The sequence below is a fragment of the Aethina tumida genome, chromosome 7 (genome assembly GCF_024364675.1).
Source record: "Aethina tumida isolate Nest 87 chromosome 7, icAetTumi1.1, whole genome shotgun sequence".
NCBI lineage: Eukaryota > Metazoa > Arthropoda > Insecta > Coleoptera > Nitidulidae > Aethina > Aethina tumida.
In genome coordinates this window covers 5,452,978-5,468,460 of record NC_065441.1, presented here as the reverse complement: position 1 = coordinate 5,468,460, position 15,483 = coordinate 5,452,978, and the positions used below count along the sequence as shown (strand labels likewise).

General features: G+C 34.0%; 2 protein-coding genes across 7 annotated transcripts in view; one reads left to right on the top strand and one right to left on the bottom strand.

Annotated features, from left to right (window-relative positions):
- The window catches only part of LOC109598398 (apoptosis-stimulating of p53 protein 1), a 181,486-nt gene extending 170,408 nt beyond the window's left edge, over nt 1-11,078 (top strand). For 4 of the 6 annotated variants that reach the window (XM_049969386.1, XM_049969387.1, XM_020014302.2 and 1 more), the window contains 7 exons: nt 6,017-6,195; nt 7,714-7,919; nt 8,344-8,509; nt 8,610-9,119; nt 9,309-10,485; nt 10,551-10,750; nt 10,807-11,078. In XM_049969386.1, the coding sequence (XP_049825343.1) occupies nt 6,017-6,195; nt 7,714-7,919; nt 8,344-8,509; nt 8,610-9,119; nt 9,309-10,485; nt 10,551-10,750; nt 10,807-10,839 (2,471 nt within the window). In that variant the 3' untranslated portion in view covers nt 10,840-11,078. The remainder of the gene's footprint in view (nt 1-6,016; nt 6,196-7,713; nt 7,920-8,343; nt 8,510-8,609; nt 9,120-9,308; nt 10,486-10,550; nt 10,751-10,806) is intronic. The other 2 variants (XM_020014304.2, XM_020014303.2) reach the window with 2 other exon arrangements.
- A 2,328-nt stretch (nt 11,079-13,406) lies between these two features.
- Nucleotides 13,407-14,483, bottom strand: LOC109598393 (uncharacterized). Its single transcript, XM_020014295.2, has 5 exons — nt 14,213-14,483; nt 14,067-14,163; nt 13,919-14,012; nt 13,748-13,870; nt 13,407-13,697 (listed from the first exon to the last, which is right to left on the bottom strand). The coding sequence occupies exons 1-5, from the start codon at nt 14,281-14,283 to the stop codon at nt 13,456-13,458; spliced, it is 627 nt and encodes a 208-aa protein (XP_019869854.2). The 5' UTR covers nt 14,284-14,483; the 3' UTR covers nt 13,407-13,455.
- Between the last annotated feature and the right edge of the window lie 1,000 nt (nt 14,484-15,483).

Here is a 15,483-nt window from a genome sequence, read left to right as displayed (position 1 = left end):
TTCAACCGTAGGTTAAAGGTTGGACAATAAAAATCAACCCTCCGGCGTAAATTTTATGTTTTACTCCGCTCGGCGCAAAACACAGCACTAGCTCATTTCTATTGTATACAAATGCGGTGACCTCTTTTTGTTCACTTTAATAATCTCACCTGCAATCTTCAAATATACACGAATGCTCTTTCTTTGTGAACGAGTCTCCTTGGATGTGCTTTCATGCATCCCTGTATTGTCAATAAATATGTCCCTGATATGCCTGGAAATTTTACGGATTCATAAAGAAGTTTAATAATGTAGTGCTTAAATAGGATCGTAAAATTGACGTCGAATTTTTTGATTATGGAGTCGGATCGGAAAGAACGGCAATATTTCCAACTCAATTTCGAGGTAACTGTTTTTTCTCTTCCGATTTCCTCCTTTGATTTATCGCTTTTATATTAATACTTTCATTACAGTCCGTTTATTGCGTTTATAAAACGAAAAGTCAGTTGGATTCGGCGGAAAGCTATTTATAACAGATTTAGAGTCGCATAAAACGGTAAACAGCAAATTGTTTCGTACGTTTCAATTTCAATTCTTCATATGTAGGTTAGGCATCAAATTACATTTTTTACGTTCTCCACATTTCCGTGAAAATGTAAGTAAGTCAAGTAGCAAGTAAAGGGATGAATTGCTTTCTTAGTTTCACAAATTTTTTTCAGGAACAAACAATTAAGTAAATGTTTCGTTTTCTTTTCAATTTCACTCCTTAAAGTTCATTTTTCAGGTTTTAAGTACTTTAACAAATAATGGATTCAAAAGAAAAAATATTTCGTTTGACTTAAAAATAAGACCTACTTACCCAACAGACTTAAAAGTCACAAATAATGATTTCAGTTGCCAAAAAGTTTCACACTTCCCCATGAGCTTTAAAGCTTTAATAGCCTTCAATTTGCTCTATCTGCCTAACAAAGCATTTTTATGCTCGACCCCATAAAAAAATAATGAAAACCTTTTAACTCCCATTTATTTGTCGTCTTCAAACACCCAAATTCCTGACGTTTCCATTACACAAGGCTGAGATACGGAAAAAAAGGAAATCCAACGACGTCGTCCCGAATCCGGACGACTGGATTCAGGGGATTGCCGATTAATGTTTTAAAATCGGCCGGCCAATAAATCGAATTAAGTCGTTCCCCCAGGCACAAAAACACGGTCATTTCAATATTGATTGGCCGACCCGACTCCTCCGTGTCCACCTCTTAAGACCTCACCAAACTTTCAGGATTGAAAACTTCTTCGAAACATTCGAGTGGGGCGTCCGTCTTAACTTCGTGCGTTCTCCGGGATTTCCACTTTTTCCCGCTGGGGTAAGGGGCGAATGGAGGATTCTCGTTGCACTGGCAGAGTGACAAGTGGCCGACATTAATTAGTAACATCACGGGAGAGTGCTCCTTATAAATCAACCTGCAACGGTTTTCTGTGTTGGTGTATTTTTCTTATTTGACCACAAGATTATTAACTCTTGCTAGGCAGTGGTTTTAGCAGGAATTTCAATTTATTATGTTCTATATGGTGGTGATTAAAAGGGAATGTGCAGACAGAACCTAATGCGTTTGGGTTTTTCAATTAACTTTGATGGCAATGAAATGGTACTGCCATCAATAAGAACAAAGAATTGCAATTTATATTTAAAGGCTGTTTCTCGAATTAACTGTTAAGAAAATGTAAATTTAACTCTTTTAATATTGTGAGTCTTACAAGGGCTTATGTGAATGTAAATTTAACTCATTTTTGATTTTTATAAGGCTAACTGTAATTAATATTCAATTTAGTTTAGTTTTAGTTTTTGACATAGATGTAACAATAATTAAATGAACTTCCAATTAATATTTAACAGTGATTTATTCCATTTAGCTCTTACCTAAAAGTAAATTTATTTCATTTTTGGCTTGTAAATCTTGAATGGACTAGATAACAAAGAAAATTAATTGTAGAATTTAATTATTTTTGAATTTTACTTTTGGGTCACCAAAAATGTTTGACACAGATATAATAATATTTAAAGGAATTCCAATTAACATTTCCCAGTTATTTATTCTTCTTATCTGTTACCTAAATGTAAATTTAACTCCTTTTTATCTTTCTAAGTCTTATATGGACAGGACAATAAAGAAAATTAACTATAATATTGAATTATTTTTAATTTTAGTTTTGTGGTACCAAACATATTTGACACAGATACAACAATAATTAAAAGAACTTCCTATTAATATTTAACAGTTATTTATTCCATTTAGTTCTTACCTAAATCTAAATTTATTTCATTTTTGGCTTGTAAGTCTTGAATAGACTAGCTAACAAAGAAAATTAATTGTAGTATATAATTATTTTTGAATTTTACTTTTGGGTCACCAAAAATGTTTGACACAGATATAACAATCTTTAAAGGAATTCCAATTAACATTTCCCAGTTATTTATTCTTCTTATCTGTTACCTAAATGTAAATTTAACTCCTTTTTATCTTTCTAAGTCTTACATGGACAGGATAATAAAGAAAATTAACTATAATGTTGAATTACTTTTAATTTTACTTTTGTGGTACCAAACATATTTGACACAAATATAACAAGAATTAAAAGAACTTTCAATTAATATTTAACAGTTATTTATTCCATTTAGCTCTTACCTAAATGTAAATTTATTTCGTTTTTAACTTGTAAGCCTAGACTAGAAAACAAAGAAAATTAATTGTAATATTTAATTATTTTTGAATTTTACTTTTGGGTGACTAAAAATGTTTGACACAGATACAACAATATTTAAAGGACTTAGCAGTTATTTTTTCTTCTTATTTGTTACCTAAATGTAAATTTAACCCCTTTTGGGCTTTCTAAATCTTACATGGGCATGATAATAAAGAAAATTAACTGTAATATTGAATTATTTTTTAATTTTACTTTTAAGGAACCAAAAATATTTGAGACAGATATAACAATAATTAAAAGAACAATTAATACAATTATTATTCAATTTAGCTCTTATTTAAATGTAAATTTATTTCTTTTTTGGCTTTGTAATTTTTATATGGGCTGACCAAAAATAATTGACACAGATACAACAATAATTAAAGGAATTCCAAATAACCTTTAGCAGATATTTATTCTTCTTAGCTATTACCGAAATGTAAATTTAACTCCTTCTTAGATTTGTAAGGCTTATAAAGGCAGGATAAAAAAGAAATAAAATATAATATTCAATTATTTTTAAATTCTATTACTGACTAATCAAAAATGGTTGACAGAACTTATTTTTGTTTGGTTTGTAAAATTTTAATGGGGAGAGATACATAAATTTTATTCTTTTTTGGTTTTGTAAGTCTTTCATGGATTGGGTAATAAAGAAAATTCATTGTGATTATTTTGCTTTTGAAAGAATAAAAAATGTTTGACATAGATCTGACTTAATTGGAGTACTTTTTGTGTGGAAGACCCAATTCAAAAACTTATTAAATCCACCAATAAGGAAGCAGGACATTCAAATTGACGATTGTGCGAATCTCATCAGTAATTACATTGAAATCGAGTTATTTGAAGTGTAAAACGGTAAATTGTACTCCGGCTGGTGCTGCAATTAATTTCGAACAATCGAATTGTTGGCCTGAATGTGATTCCTGTCGGTGCAACTAATGTACATTTAGTTCTAGATCGCGTTATACGGGGCAAAGCGGAGATGCCAATTAAAAACACGTAAACAACGCACCACTCCCACAATAAATTGCAACTCTTGAACGTCAAAAAACATAATTTATCACCCATCGAGTTCCAATAAACGTTCAGGAATAATTTGTCTCCGGCGCAATAAAACGCCGAAGTCCAGGTAACGCGGAATCGATAAACCATACGAAGTACCAATAACCCGACTGTTTACCGGTCTTTGCGGGGCCCCGTAATTTGCGGGCGCTCCCGATTCCCGCCAGACTTTTTCAATTTACTGCCGTCGCATACGGGGCGAAAGGGACGTCCTGCAGGAACCGGAAACTAATTATTTGCAATGCGCTCCCGGGGACACGTCCGTTTGATGACTTATATTTTTCCAGTCGGAATGTGCGTGCAATATTCAAACAAACACTTGACGGATGTACGTTTTACATCAACCCGACGTTTCAGTCCGGATCAGACGCGACGCAGGATTGAATCGAAACGGACCGATCCGCATCGCATTTGCAACAGCATACTCCAATTAATGACGGCAACAATTCTAAAATCCGAACCGCAAATTCAATCAAATGAGCGCCGAATGTGTCGTGTTTCCCATTGATACACCAATTACCGTGCCGAATTCGATCAGTCGAAACAAATCAACCAGCGATACAATTTATTCATGGACGAGGAGTTTAATACACGCATAAAACTCAACTACATGCATAAAAATAAGGTTTAATTAATTGTAAGGGGGCGGAAAATTGGGCCGTATTTCAGCCTAGTAAAAACCGAAGAGCAAGTGATGAAAAGACAAGCAATTATCCCCGTTTTGTCCGTCTCCCGAGTTTTTCTTTCGCCATGAAAGGCAGATTAAAATAATTTGTCACATGAGACTTCCCGGTGTCGGTGGTATGGGGGTTAACTTGACGGAGGAGTGTGTCGTTTATTAATAATACCCGAAAACGGTTCGGATTAATGAAACCTTCCGTTCTGCATGTAAACGACTGAGAAAAACATAAATCGACCCCTTCAACTGTTGCCGGGCTGCGTTTTAATGAAGCTTTTTGTATCTTGCCAAATCAACTGAATAAATTTGCGAAATGGGAACGATGCACGGATGTGGCACACACGGTTTAAAAAAAAAATTACACGCTACTGTGGCTTTAATTAATTTTTGCACAAGATGTTTGAAGCTGAATTTTTAGTTGGTTGGTTTTTTTATTAAAATTTTCATACTCAAATAGAAATAAAGTACAATAATTATTTAAAAAATACTCATGAATAAACGTTTAAAATACTTTGATGTAGGTTGAATTATTTTTTTGTCCAATATGTGAGCTACAGAAATGTTGTTCGATGGTAAATTTGTGGTGGAATTGTTTTTCTATAAAAGTCTTCAAACTTTCAATATAATTAAGAAGCAGTAATCTTAAAAGAAGTCATGAAAAACGTATGCTGTAGTTCTATGTGGGTTTATTTAATTTTTGTCCAAGATGTGAACCAAAGAAATGTTGTTCGAAGCTAAATTTGTAGTTGGTTTGTTGTTTATAAAAGTTTTCAATCTCCAATAGAATTAAGAACAAGTAATCTTAAAATAAGTCATAAAAACTTGTACCATAGTTGGATGTGGGTTTAATTAAATTTTGTCCAAAATATGAACTAAAAAAATGTTATTCGAAGCTAAATTTGTAGTTTGTTTGTTTTTTATAAAAGTTTCTCCAGTAAAACTAGAAACTAATTATCTTTAATAAACTCATAAAAATACTATAGATGGATGTATTATTTTTTATTTAAATATTTATGATACAAATGGTAATAACACACACACACACAACCCTAAGAAATATTTGTTGATTTGTTTTTTACTAAAATATTGACACTCTATAGAATTAAATAACATCCAATAAAGTAGGAAAAAAGTCCCATTTCTGGATGGCTACATTAATTTGCCTTTAAATAAAAAATCTCATAACATGAACACAAAACAAACATCTACATTTAATAACAATAACCACATAAAAAAGGACTTCCAATTTGTTCTTCTTTAACCCGACGAACCAGAAGAGATGATGGAATTACCGTCCATTGAATATATTCATAAAATACACTCGACATTTTTTTTTTCAGTCGTGTTATTGCGGTGTCTGAACAAGTTTGAAATGTTCTCCATTTACTTAGCAAATTACACTCGGTGGCTTCCATTATCCGTTTTTCTTTATCATAAAGTCCCGACCTCAGAAACTTTTCCATGATCCCGCACAAAGTTATTCGGTTACTGTTTTCATTTGGCGATGACTTCAGATTGTATTATTCTAATAACCCGTTTTATTTTCAGCAAGTGACCTTGATTCGATACGGGCCCTTTTCAATGAAAAGGAGAAGGAGCTGTCTTTGGCGGTGGCCAAAGTGGAGGAGCTGACCAGACAGCTGGAAGAGTTGAGGAGGGGACGCACGAACAGGGATCCGCCACCTCCGTCGGCGTTGGAACTGGAGAAGCTCCGCAGGGAGTTGATGGTTAGTAAACAACCTGTTTCCACATAAATGCCCAGCAAACATTCATATTTGGCTCCGCAAACTATTAGCTCGACCTATCGTCAATAATATCCACATCAAACGTTCATATTTTAAGCAACAACTTCTCTGGAAACAGACAAACAGACGTTCCGTGTGACAGTCGATATATTTCGTATTTTATTCAAAATTACACAAACACCGTTCGCCGAACTATCGAACATCTGCGACCGACTGGCAAAAACTTAATGGGCGACGAGGAAGTTTCGGATCCGTGTCAGTGGAATTATGTACGGAAATAACAAACTGCCAAGACAGGCGAACAACCAGTTTCGGCGTGTTCTGCCCTATCTGTTCTGAATGCTGCCGTGGCAGTTTTCACTATCGGCTGTTAATTATATTGGACGTATGTACGTACTTCAACTTTGCTTTGATAGTTGTCAGTATAGATGAGGAGTTTTACGATCTGTTGAAATGGGAGGAAATGTGATTAAGCTCTTTTGAACCAGAACCAATTTAGCAACGAAAATTGAAACGTATATCCCGTGTTATCTTTACAAAGCTGTTCCATATTGTATAAAGGACAAAACCGCCATCCGTGTATTCTAAGATTACTTCCAATAAATCCCGGGAAGTAATTTGAATAACGGCGAATCAATCCGCAAACTATTTTATTGATAACGGTGAACTTCATCTTGTTATATTAAAAAAATGTCTTCATTGTTCAGTTTCGTAACGTTATTAATAATACAGATGTCAACTGCTCAACAAATCAACATACTTTTTGTTAGATATTATCTTGTTTTGAATGATTTTGTCCGTCTTGTCGGCACAAAACGTAATCAATCAAATTTCCCGTCGTGTAACTGTATTATTTTCAGCCCAACAACTTCAGTTTCAGCCAATAACCGTATTCATCCAGATAACCCATTTATCCGGCTTAATATTAAGGCGAAAACTGCACCATTCTAGTTATAAATCACCCATTGACTTCGTGTTATCGGGGCAAACTTTTCTCAAACGCGGTTTCATATGTAAATAACGAATTACCTCTAAATCTTATGCCGGTACGTGTTCCGATTTCAGATAGACATCGGCCTCCTGAAAACAGGAAATTAATTGAGGCGTTATCTTTAAATATTTTATGTACACGTTTCTGGTTTACTTTACGTTTTCGGGAAGAACATTTCAACTTGTTACGAAACTTATCCATTCATCGATTGAACGAAGGAGGCAATTTATAAAACAAACTCGTAATTTATATTAATAAAAAGGACGTGTTGATGTAACAAATATGTGCAATTAGAGTCAGACTTGCGACTTGTGCAAACACCCATAAATTTGTCGAGACGCTTTTGTGATCTAAGTCGAAGACAGCCAAGCGTGTTTGAGATTCTAAGCCAAACATTGATATTCAAATAACAGTTTTTCAACACACACACAAGTGTTTTGTTTCGGTTTATTGATCTGTTTTGCTTTGTGTGTCTTTGAAGATGTTTTAACGACTTATTTGTGTTTCAGTATCGCAACAAGCTTAACGAACAGCAAAATCAAAGGTTACATCAGCAAAGGGAGGCGCTGACGGCGCGTCAGGAGGAGATGAGCGCCATCGACAAGCGGATATCCGAGCTGCAGGAGAGGCTGCACAAAAAACGCATCCTTAACCAGCAGCTGGCGAATCAAATCAGCGCAGCCTCGCACAAAGCCGCTTACCATCAATTAGTGAGGTACTAAAAATTTATCTGAAAGAGATTTGAACGTTTAACATTCAGGATTTCCAATTCGAGCCCGATTAACCTCCCAGTATTAATTAGTGGTTAATTATTGAATTTAAATGTGGGGTGGCAACGTTAATTTGGTATTGGTGGGAATTATTAGACTGTAAATTTATTCGACCCGTGCAATTATGGAAGGAAACGGCGCATTTAACAACTTCAAACAATCGTGTAAAGTTTCCAAGTTCGATGTAACCGACTCAGACAATACACCATGGAAGATTTTCGCATTGTTGCAAAGAGATAAAGTTACCAATTATTCAGAACAAATCGAATTATAATTCCCCCTCCGTCCTGAAGTTTACCGAAGTAAATAATAACTAAACTTCGAACTTCTGGGAGCGAAACTAAATGAGGAAATGTGTCGTTTTTTCAGGCTAACCGGGTCCAGTGACCAGAATAATCAGGCGTTCTCCAGAAAACCGCAGAGCCAACCAACGAACGGGCTATCGCGTGGTAACATCGCTGCGGTCGAGCCTTATAATCACGTTCCGATGCAATCGAACCACCAAATTAGGCTCGCCAACAGCAACGCTCAAGAGGTGCGTATGTAACCGAATATTTCCAGTCATTAGTTTGTGGCAATTCAGGTGCATCACTGCACAAAATACGGATGAACTAATGGGTTAATTATTATTTCAGCAACCCAACTTAGCATATCATCCAGTATATCACCAATCGAATCATATCAAAAAAGATGCAGACTCTCCCAATAGTAACCAGGACGCCGTGGATTTGGCTAATAAGATGGCGAACTTGTACTCGCAGAAAAATGATGACAATGACGTCCTGAAGGACTTTTCGGTTTCGAAGTCGGATCCAAAGTATCAAACTTTGCCCTACAACACCAAGTTCACGGTGAATCTGCTGCCTAATAGAATATCCAAGCCGGAAATAAATGCTGAAAGCAAGGAGAACGACAACAGCAACATATCAAATCATATCAATGGGAACATGCAGAGTACGCATATGACTGTTCATAGTGCGCCTCTGAATGTGATAAACAAAAATATTGCTACGCCACTGAACCAACATAATCTTCTGAGTAAGAAAACTAGTGACCAATCGTCCATATCAAATGGAAACGGTTTAGATGATAAGCAGAAGGAAAACTACCCAGTAACAACGAGCAACTCGTTTAACACATATCAGGTGAGTAATGTTAATTATTCTTCGCATTTGTTTATACGAATCAAAACAACAATTAAAAATAACCCGTGCAACAAAAATAAATGCATGAACTGAGCCAAAAAATTACCATATCACATATTTATAACTTTAAGCTAGTCCTCCGTTCTTAAATTCTAATTAAATAATTGTGAATCTCGTAAATATTTTCAGAAGCCAATAAGTAGTGTTGCTCCGACATCGATCCAACACACTGGCATCCTATCTAACATCTATCAAACCTCCTCCATCAAAGTACAACCAGTGGAACCACAGACAATAAATTCCAACAAGCAACCGCCTGCAGTTCCGCTGCCGAACAACTCTCAGCAGTCGCTAATACTGTCGCCACCGCAATCGACCAGCACGCCCCTGAGCACCCCGGAAGTGTCGCTGGACAAAATTTCGAAGCCCGCCTTGCCACCAAAGCCGGCGATAAAGCCGCCACCGCGCCAAACACAGTCGGTCCTCGACCAAGACAATGCCCCGCCACCGCCCTTGCCCCTAACGGAGCCGCCGGACGAAGGTAATAAACCCTCGCCGCCGCCGAGCTTCCACAATCCCCCCAAACCAGGTAACTTGCCCACTAAAAGCTACTTACAGTCGGCCTCGAATAACACCAATCAGTCCAATCCCGAAATGATAATCAAGGCGAAACCACTAACGATCAAAAAGCAACCCCTGAGCGAACAACCCAAGCTTAGAACAGTTAGCACATCCAAATCGAACCTGTTTAACAACAGACGAAACGAACTGCCCCAAATTCACTTTCCAGAGTTGCAAAACCCTGAGAAAAACGACTCGGATAACAGTCCGACCGAGCCGAAGGATAACAAGGACGAGACCGACAGATCGTCGATCGAAGACGCCGACCTGAAAACGAAGGACGACAAGTCGTTCGACGGCGTGATCCGGCGTTGCAAAAAGGGCAACCTGAAACAGACCGGCAAGTCGAACCTGAGCAGGAGGGTCAGCTTCGATCCCCTGGCTCTGTTGTTGGACGCGAGTCTCGAGGGTGAGCTGGAACTGGTGAAGAAGACGGCCACGCAGGTGCCCAATCCCAGTGCGGCCAACGACGAGGGAATCACCGCGCTGCACAACGCAATCTGTGCCGGTCACATCGAGATCGTGAAATTCCTGGTGGAGTTCGGTTGTGACGTTAACGCGCAGGACAGTGACGGGTGGACGCCGTTGCATTGCGCGGCCAGTTGTAACAATCTCACCATGGTGAAGTTCTTGGTGGAGCACGGCGCTTGCATATTCGCCACCACGTTGAGCGATCACGAGACGGCGGCGGAAAAGTGCGAGGAGGACGAGGAAGGGTTCGACGGATGTTCGGAATATTTGTACAGTGAGTATCAGACAAAAAACGAAGTTTGCCTAAGGCTTGAACTGAACGAAACGTTTTCCCTGTAGGTGTACAAGAGAAACTAGGAATCCTGTCCGGTGGTGTGGTTTATGCGGTATTTGATTACACCGCCCAACAGCCAGACGAGTTGAGCTTCAAAGCTGGACAACAATTCACCATACTCCGGAAGGGTGACGAGAACGAAAGGGAATGGTGGTGGTCCAGATTAGGAGATAAAGAAGGTTATGTTCCAAGGAATTTACTAGGTGTAAGTCTTACTGAATCTGCGTTGATGCCTTTATTAATATCCATTGTTTGTTGCAGTTATATCCAAGGGTTAACAGGAGTGAAGAATAATCTAAAACTTATTAATATTGTTTTTTAAGTACCTTTTTTGCTATATCAAATAATGTATAGGATTTTTTACACCTTTGCTCAATATAGTCCTATATTGTAAAGTTAAAGGTTTTTTGTTAATTTTATTCAAAATGGTAGTTATTACTGTCTTTATTGCTTTAATGTAATAAGCTTTTAATATATTTTTGAGATATGTAAATATATAAATATATATAAATAAAAGAAAATGAAAATAGAAATGTCGTTTTATTTACTTGAATGCGCTGCGGGATCCTATGAATATGGAAATTTTATTATGCGTATATTTCTAGTTCACAGCTATTGCCTTTGAAATCAATACACATTATATGCATTTATCAGCATTTTACGCGAAAATCCATAAAATTATATTGGAAATTGAATTTTTCAACATATAAAGAAAGCTCATAAAATAATCTACTTAATATAAAAGAAACTAAACATTACATTTCCATATTGGTTTCATAGAAATGAAATTAAACCATTATTAATGTGATTTCATTTACACAATTTTCTGATTTATCTATATTGTTTTGTCAAACAGAAAATATTGATAAATGCCTATTAACTCAAATGTATTTATGAATAGATTATAAATAGAAAAAAAACTATTTCTTTAATATTTCTTTTACTAATAAATTTAAAACCAATTAGATTTACTGATTTGATTGAATGGTTATTAAGAACATATTTTTACTTATCATATGTGTGATTAAAGAAACAAAATAATATACAAAGTATTATAATATTTCTCATTTCCAAATTGGTTATTAGAAATAAAAATCAAACAATTATTAATATGGTTTCATTTATACAATTTTCTGATTTATCTATATTGTTTCGTCACACTGAAAATATTTATAAAAATCTACACCTTTGATTTATATCACAATATTATTTTTTATTAATTAGGAAAAAACGTTATTAATTCATAAATATTTCTTCATAAATTAAAGACCCGTTATTAAAGATTATAAAATAGTTATTAAAAGATCCTCCTCATCTCAGTTTTCCATTTTTTCTTCAGTTTCATACGGCAAAATCCATATCTCGTCATTAATTAATCATACAAAAAAGTACTATCTACATTTCTTGTAGGAAATTACACATTATACACAAAAGGTATCTTACAATTTTTTCATAACTCTTACCGTTTACAAGATATCAGAGGTTAATAAAGGATAAATTTTAAATATTTATTAAAAAACTATTAAAATCACTACGTACTGGGATTCGAATGCAAATTTTTATCTAAAAGTAATCGATTAACCCCAGGAAACCTTTTTTGTGTAGCGTTTAACTTCCTACAAAAATATATGTAAGACATTTTCTAATATTTAGTTATCTACGAGATTTAAAATTTAGAACTAAAAAATAAATGTTCATTAAATTCTTTAACTTTGACCTTCGATAGCTTCTAAGCAGTAAAAGTTATTAAAAAATTGTGAAATACTTTTTTTGTAGGGCATCAAATTTCCTACAAAAAATGTAAATAGAAATTTTCTATACGATCAAGTAATGCCGAAATATGGATTTTGCCATATGGGATTGAAGACAAAATGGCAAACTAAGATAAGGAGAACCTTCCTATTAAAATATACATAAAATATCATATTTATTTTAATAAAAAGGGTTTCAAACTAATATTAACCTTATTCAAATTATATTTTATCTTATAACACATAAATTGTTACGATATTACAATAAAGATTATAATTAAAACAAAAACTTAAGTCCTCATGACTTAAAATATGAAAAATGTAAACATATTGATTGTTTTTTGAGAAGTTTTTAGTGTAAAATATAATAACTTGGAAGAAAATATTTCATGCAGAACAATCAATGAAATATACAAAATATTTATTAAAATAACATTAACTTTCTCTCAAAATAACAGAAAAACAATGGTACACAAACACAATCCATATTTAAAAACCTTCATTCACAATCCAAATACGTCTAAATAATACAAACCATTCCACTCACGTATTTAAATGTCATAATTACAATATCATCCAAAATCTAAAACAATGGACAAAGGATAAAATTGAAATTATGCGTATGTATTTATGTCATCGTTTAATAATCCTGGAAAAAGTAAACCTTTTTAATGATTCAGCATTAATAACGTGCATTTTAATCTTAAAAAATTTTCTAATCTAATATTTAATAATGCGTGACCCACTTTTGGGGTCACCAAGAAGAGTATTGCACGTTAACGCGTAATTGGATACCAACAAAATATACACAAAATGTAATTACACGAATGTAATTGACGATTATTACATCGCTACGTAAATAATAATTATTGATAACATCAGCATCATGTTGTAACGCAAATTGTAGTTTTCTCAATACGGTAGCAATCATGTAGTTTACTCCACATGAAAACTGTGGATAATAATAATGTACTGTAAACCGTTTCGGCAATAGTAATTTCCATCAGACAGATTTAACAAAAATTCAATTAATACAAAGTGCTTGAGGATTTGAATTTACATTAAAATTTATGAGGAATCCTGATTAACTGAATAAATATTCATGGAAAATCGAGTCTCCGTCAATTTATTAAACTGTCGCACATAAATTACAAATCGATTATTGTCGGTGGACCAACTTTTTAATTTTCAAATCCTCCTTACATTCACAGGCATCAGTTTTTTCATGTTTCTTTTTCAATTTCGCTTTCTTCTTAGTCGGTTTGGAGTCTGGTACTTCGACGACTTCCACGTCTCTTTCAATGTAGTCGCCTCTTAAGCTGCGGAAGGCTATGGTCCCGTGGTGGACCTGGTACGATGTCAACTTTGGACCAAATCTCCGAGGACGACAGTATCCGAAAACTGGAAAAACTGGTTAATTACTTTAAAGTTGCGTACTTGATTGCGAGTACTCTTTCGGAAAGTTGCCTGAGGTGGAACCTTCAAAGTTTTCCCCGTGTATGTGTTCAAGTGCTCGGCATCTTTGTACAGCTGCAGCTCATGCTTGGAAAGCAAGTCCATTACTTGTTCCTGAGCTGAAACCCACCCGTGTAGTTTTTATTTTGGAATTCGTATAAGTTTACCGTCACGTGGATCGCGGTAATGGTCCTGATACGATGTTCTGTAACGTGAAAGTACCAATTTTTTAATGAATTTTCGCAATTCCTCGTTGGAAATCTGTAGAAAACGTTCACAGTAAAAATTTTAAGTGCCCAATACAAATTTGCATACGTGTTCAAAAGGTTTCACGGGATTGGCGTCGACCACTTTCCACTCATTTTCTCCAGCCGGTACTGAAGTATAATATTTTTCTACCAAACTTACATGTCTGAAAATTATTTCCTTTGATAGTCATCAAAATTAAACGTACAAATTACATTTCAGCACGGTCTTGATAAGGAGGCCATCTGTAAGTGTCCAAATTGGTGGTTATAAACGCCTGAGCCATTTTGACAATGTGGTAAATGAATTTAAAAGTTACAGGTTAATATTGGACGGTATTGCATTGGGAAGTTTATGAACGGACACTGAAAAATGATCAAGTATCCATAAAGTGGTGGATAAACCTCCCAGTAAACCGAACCATAAAATTACGAATAAAAAGCCCATCAAAAATCGAGGCGTTTATATGAATGCAACTGATTTTGAAATGACACTGACAGTTAATTAAATTACATTAATGCACATCAATAAAAATTTATAGTGACTATGACATTAATTTTATATCTACTAATAAAAAAACTTCGGGATGTAAATGTAATAACAAGGTGAAATATGATAAACAATTTGCTTAATAATTAGATGCAACAAACAAGATTCAAGGGTAATTATCTAAACGTAAACATTTTAGAAAGAGTGGAAGAATTTTCTTTAGCCAATATAATTTTTATTAATAACTACCAATCTATATGATCTTGTAATACATTCAATAATTTTAATATAATTAGATCTATCAATGTTAATAACAAGTACGAAAAACCTTGATTATATTAAATTGTTAAATATTACAAAATAATACTTTGTAAGGACAGAAATTAATCAAATTTTGTAAATAAAAAAAAGTATTTTGTTTATAAAATTTTAAAACCAATTTACTTTATTATCAGTAATAAATAGTTTAAATTGAAAATATTTTAATCTAAAATTTATTATGACTTTTAAATAGGAATATTATTTAATATTTCATAGCATAATTATAAAATTATTCCATAAATATGTTCAAAGAAATATTTACATAAAATCACTCAATGCCAATTATATTTAATATCGTGAATTATCTTGAAAATAATCTTGGAAAATTGGCATGCGTAATAATTTGCGTAAATGTCTCAAGGTTGATAATGATCTCAATTATTCATATGAGGATTGTATATTCTAAATGAAAAAAATGTCCAAAAGGCCAACCAGTATATGAACACAAGGCAAATAGTAATTACTATAAATTTAAATAAATATTGCTGCAATTAATTTTTATTATTAAATTTTTATTATTATTAGTGTATTAGAAATTATGATTATTAAAATAAAATGTAGTAAGAGTAATTTTTTAATTATTTATTATTATTATATTATAAAAATTATTATTAAAATAAAACATAATCATGTCTGTTGTTATACAATGTGTTAAAAATAAAATAACTTTTTTAAT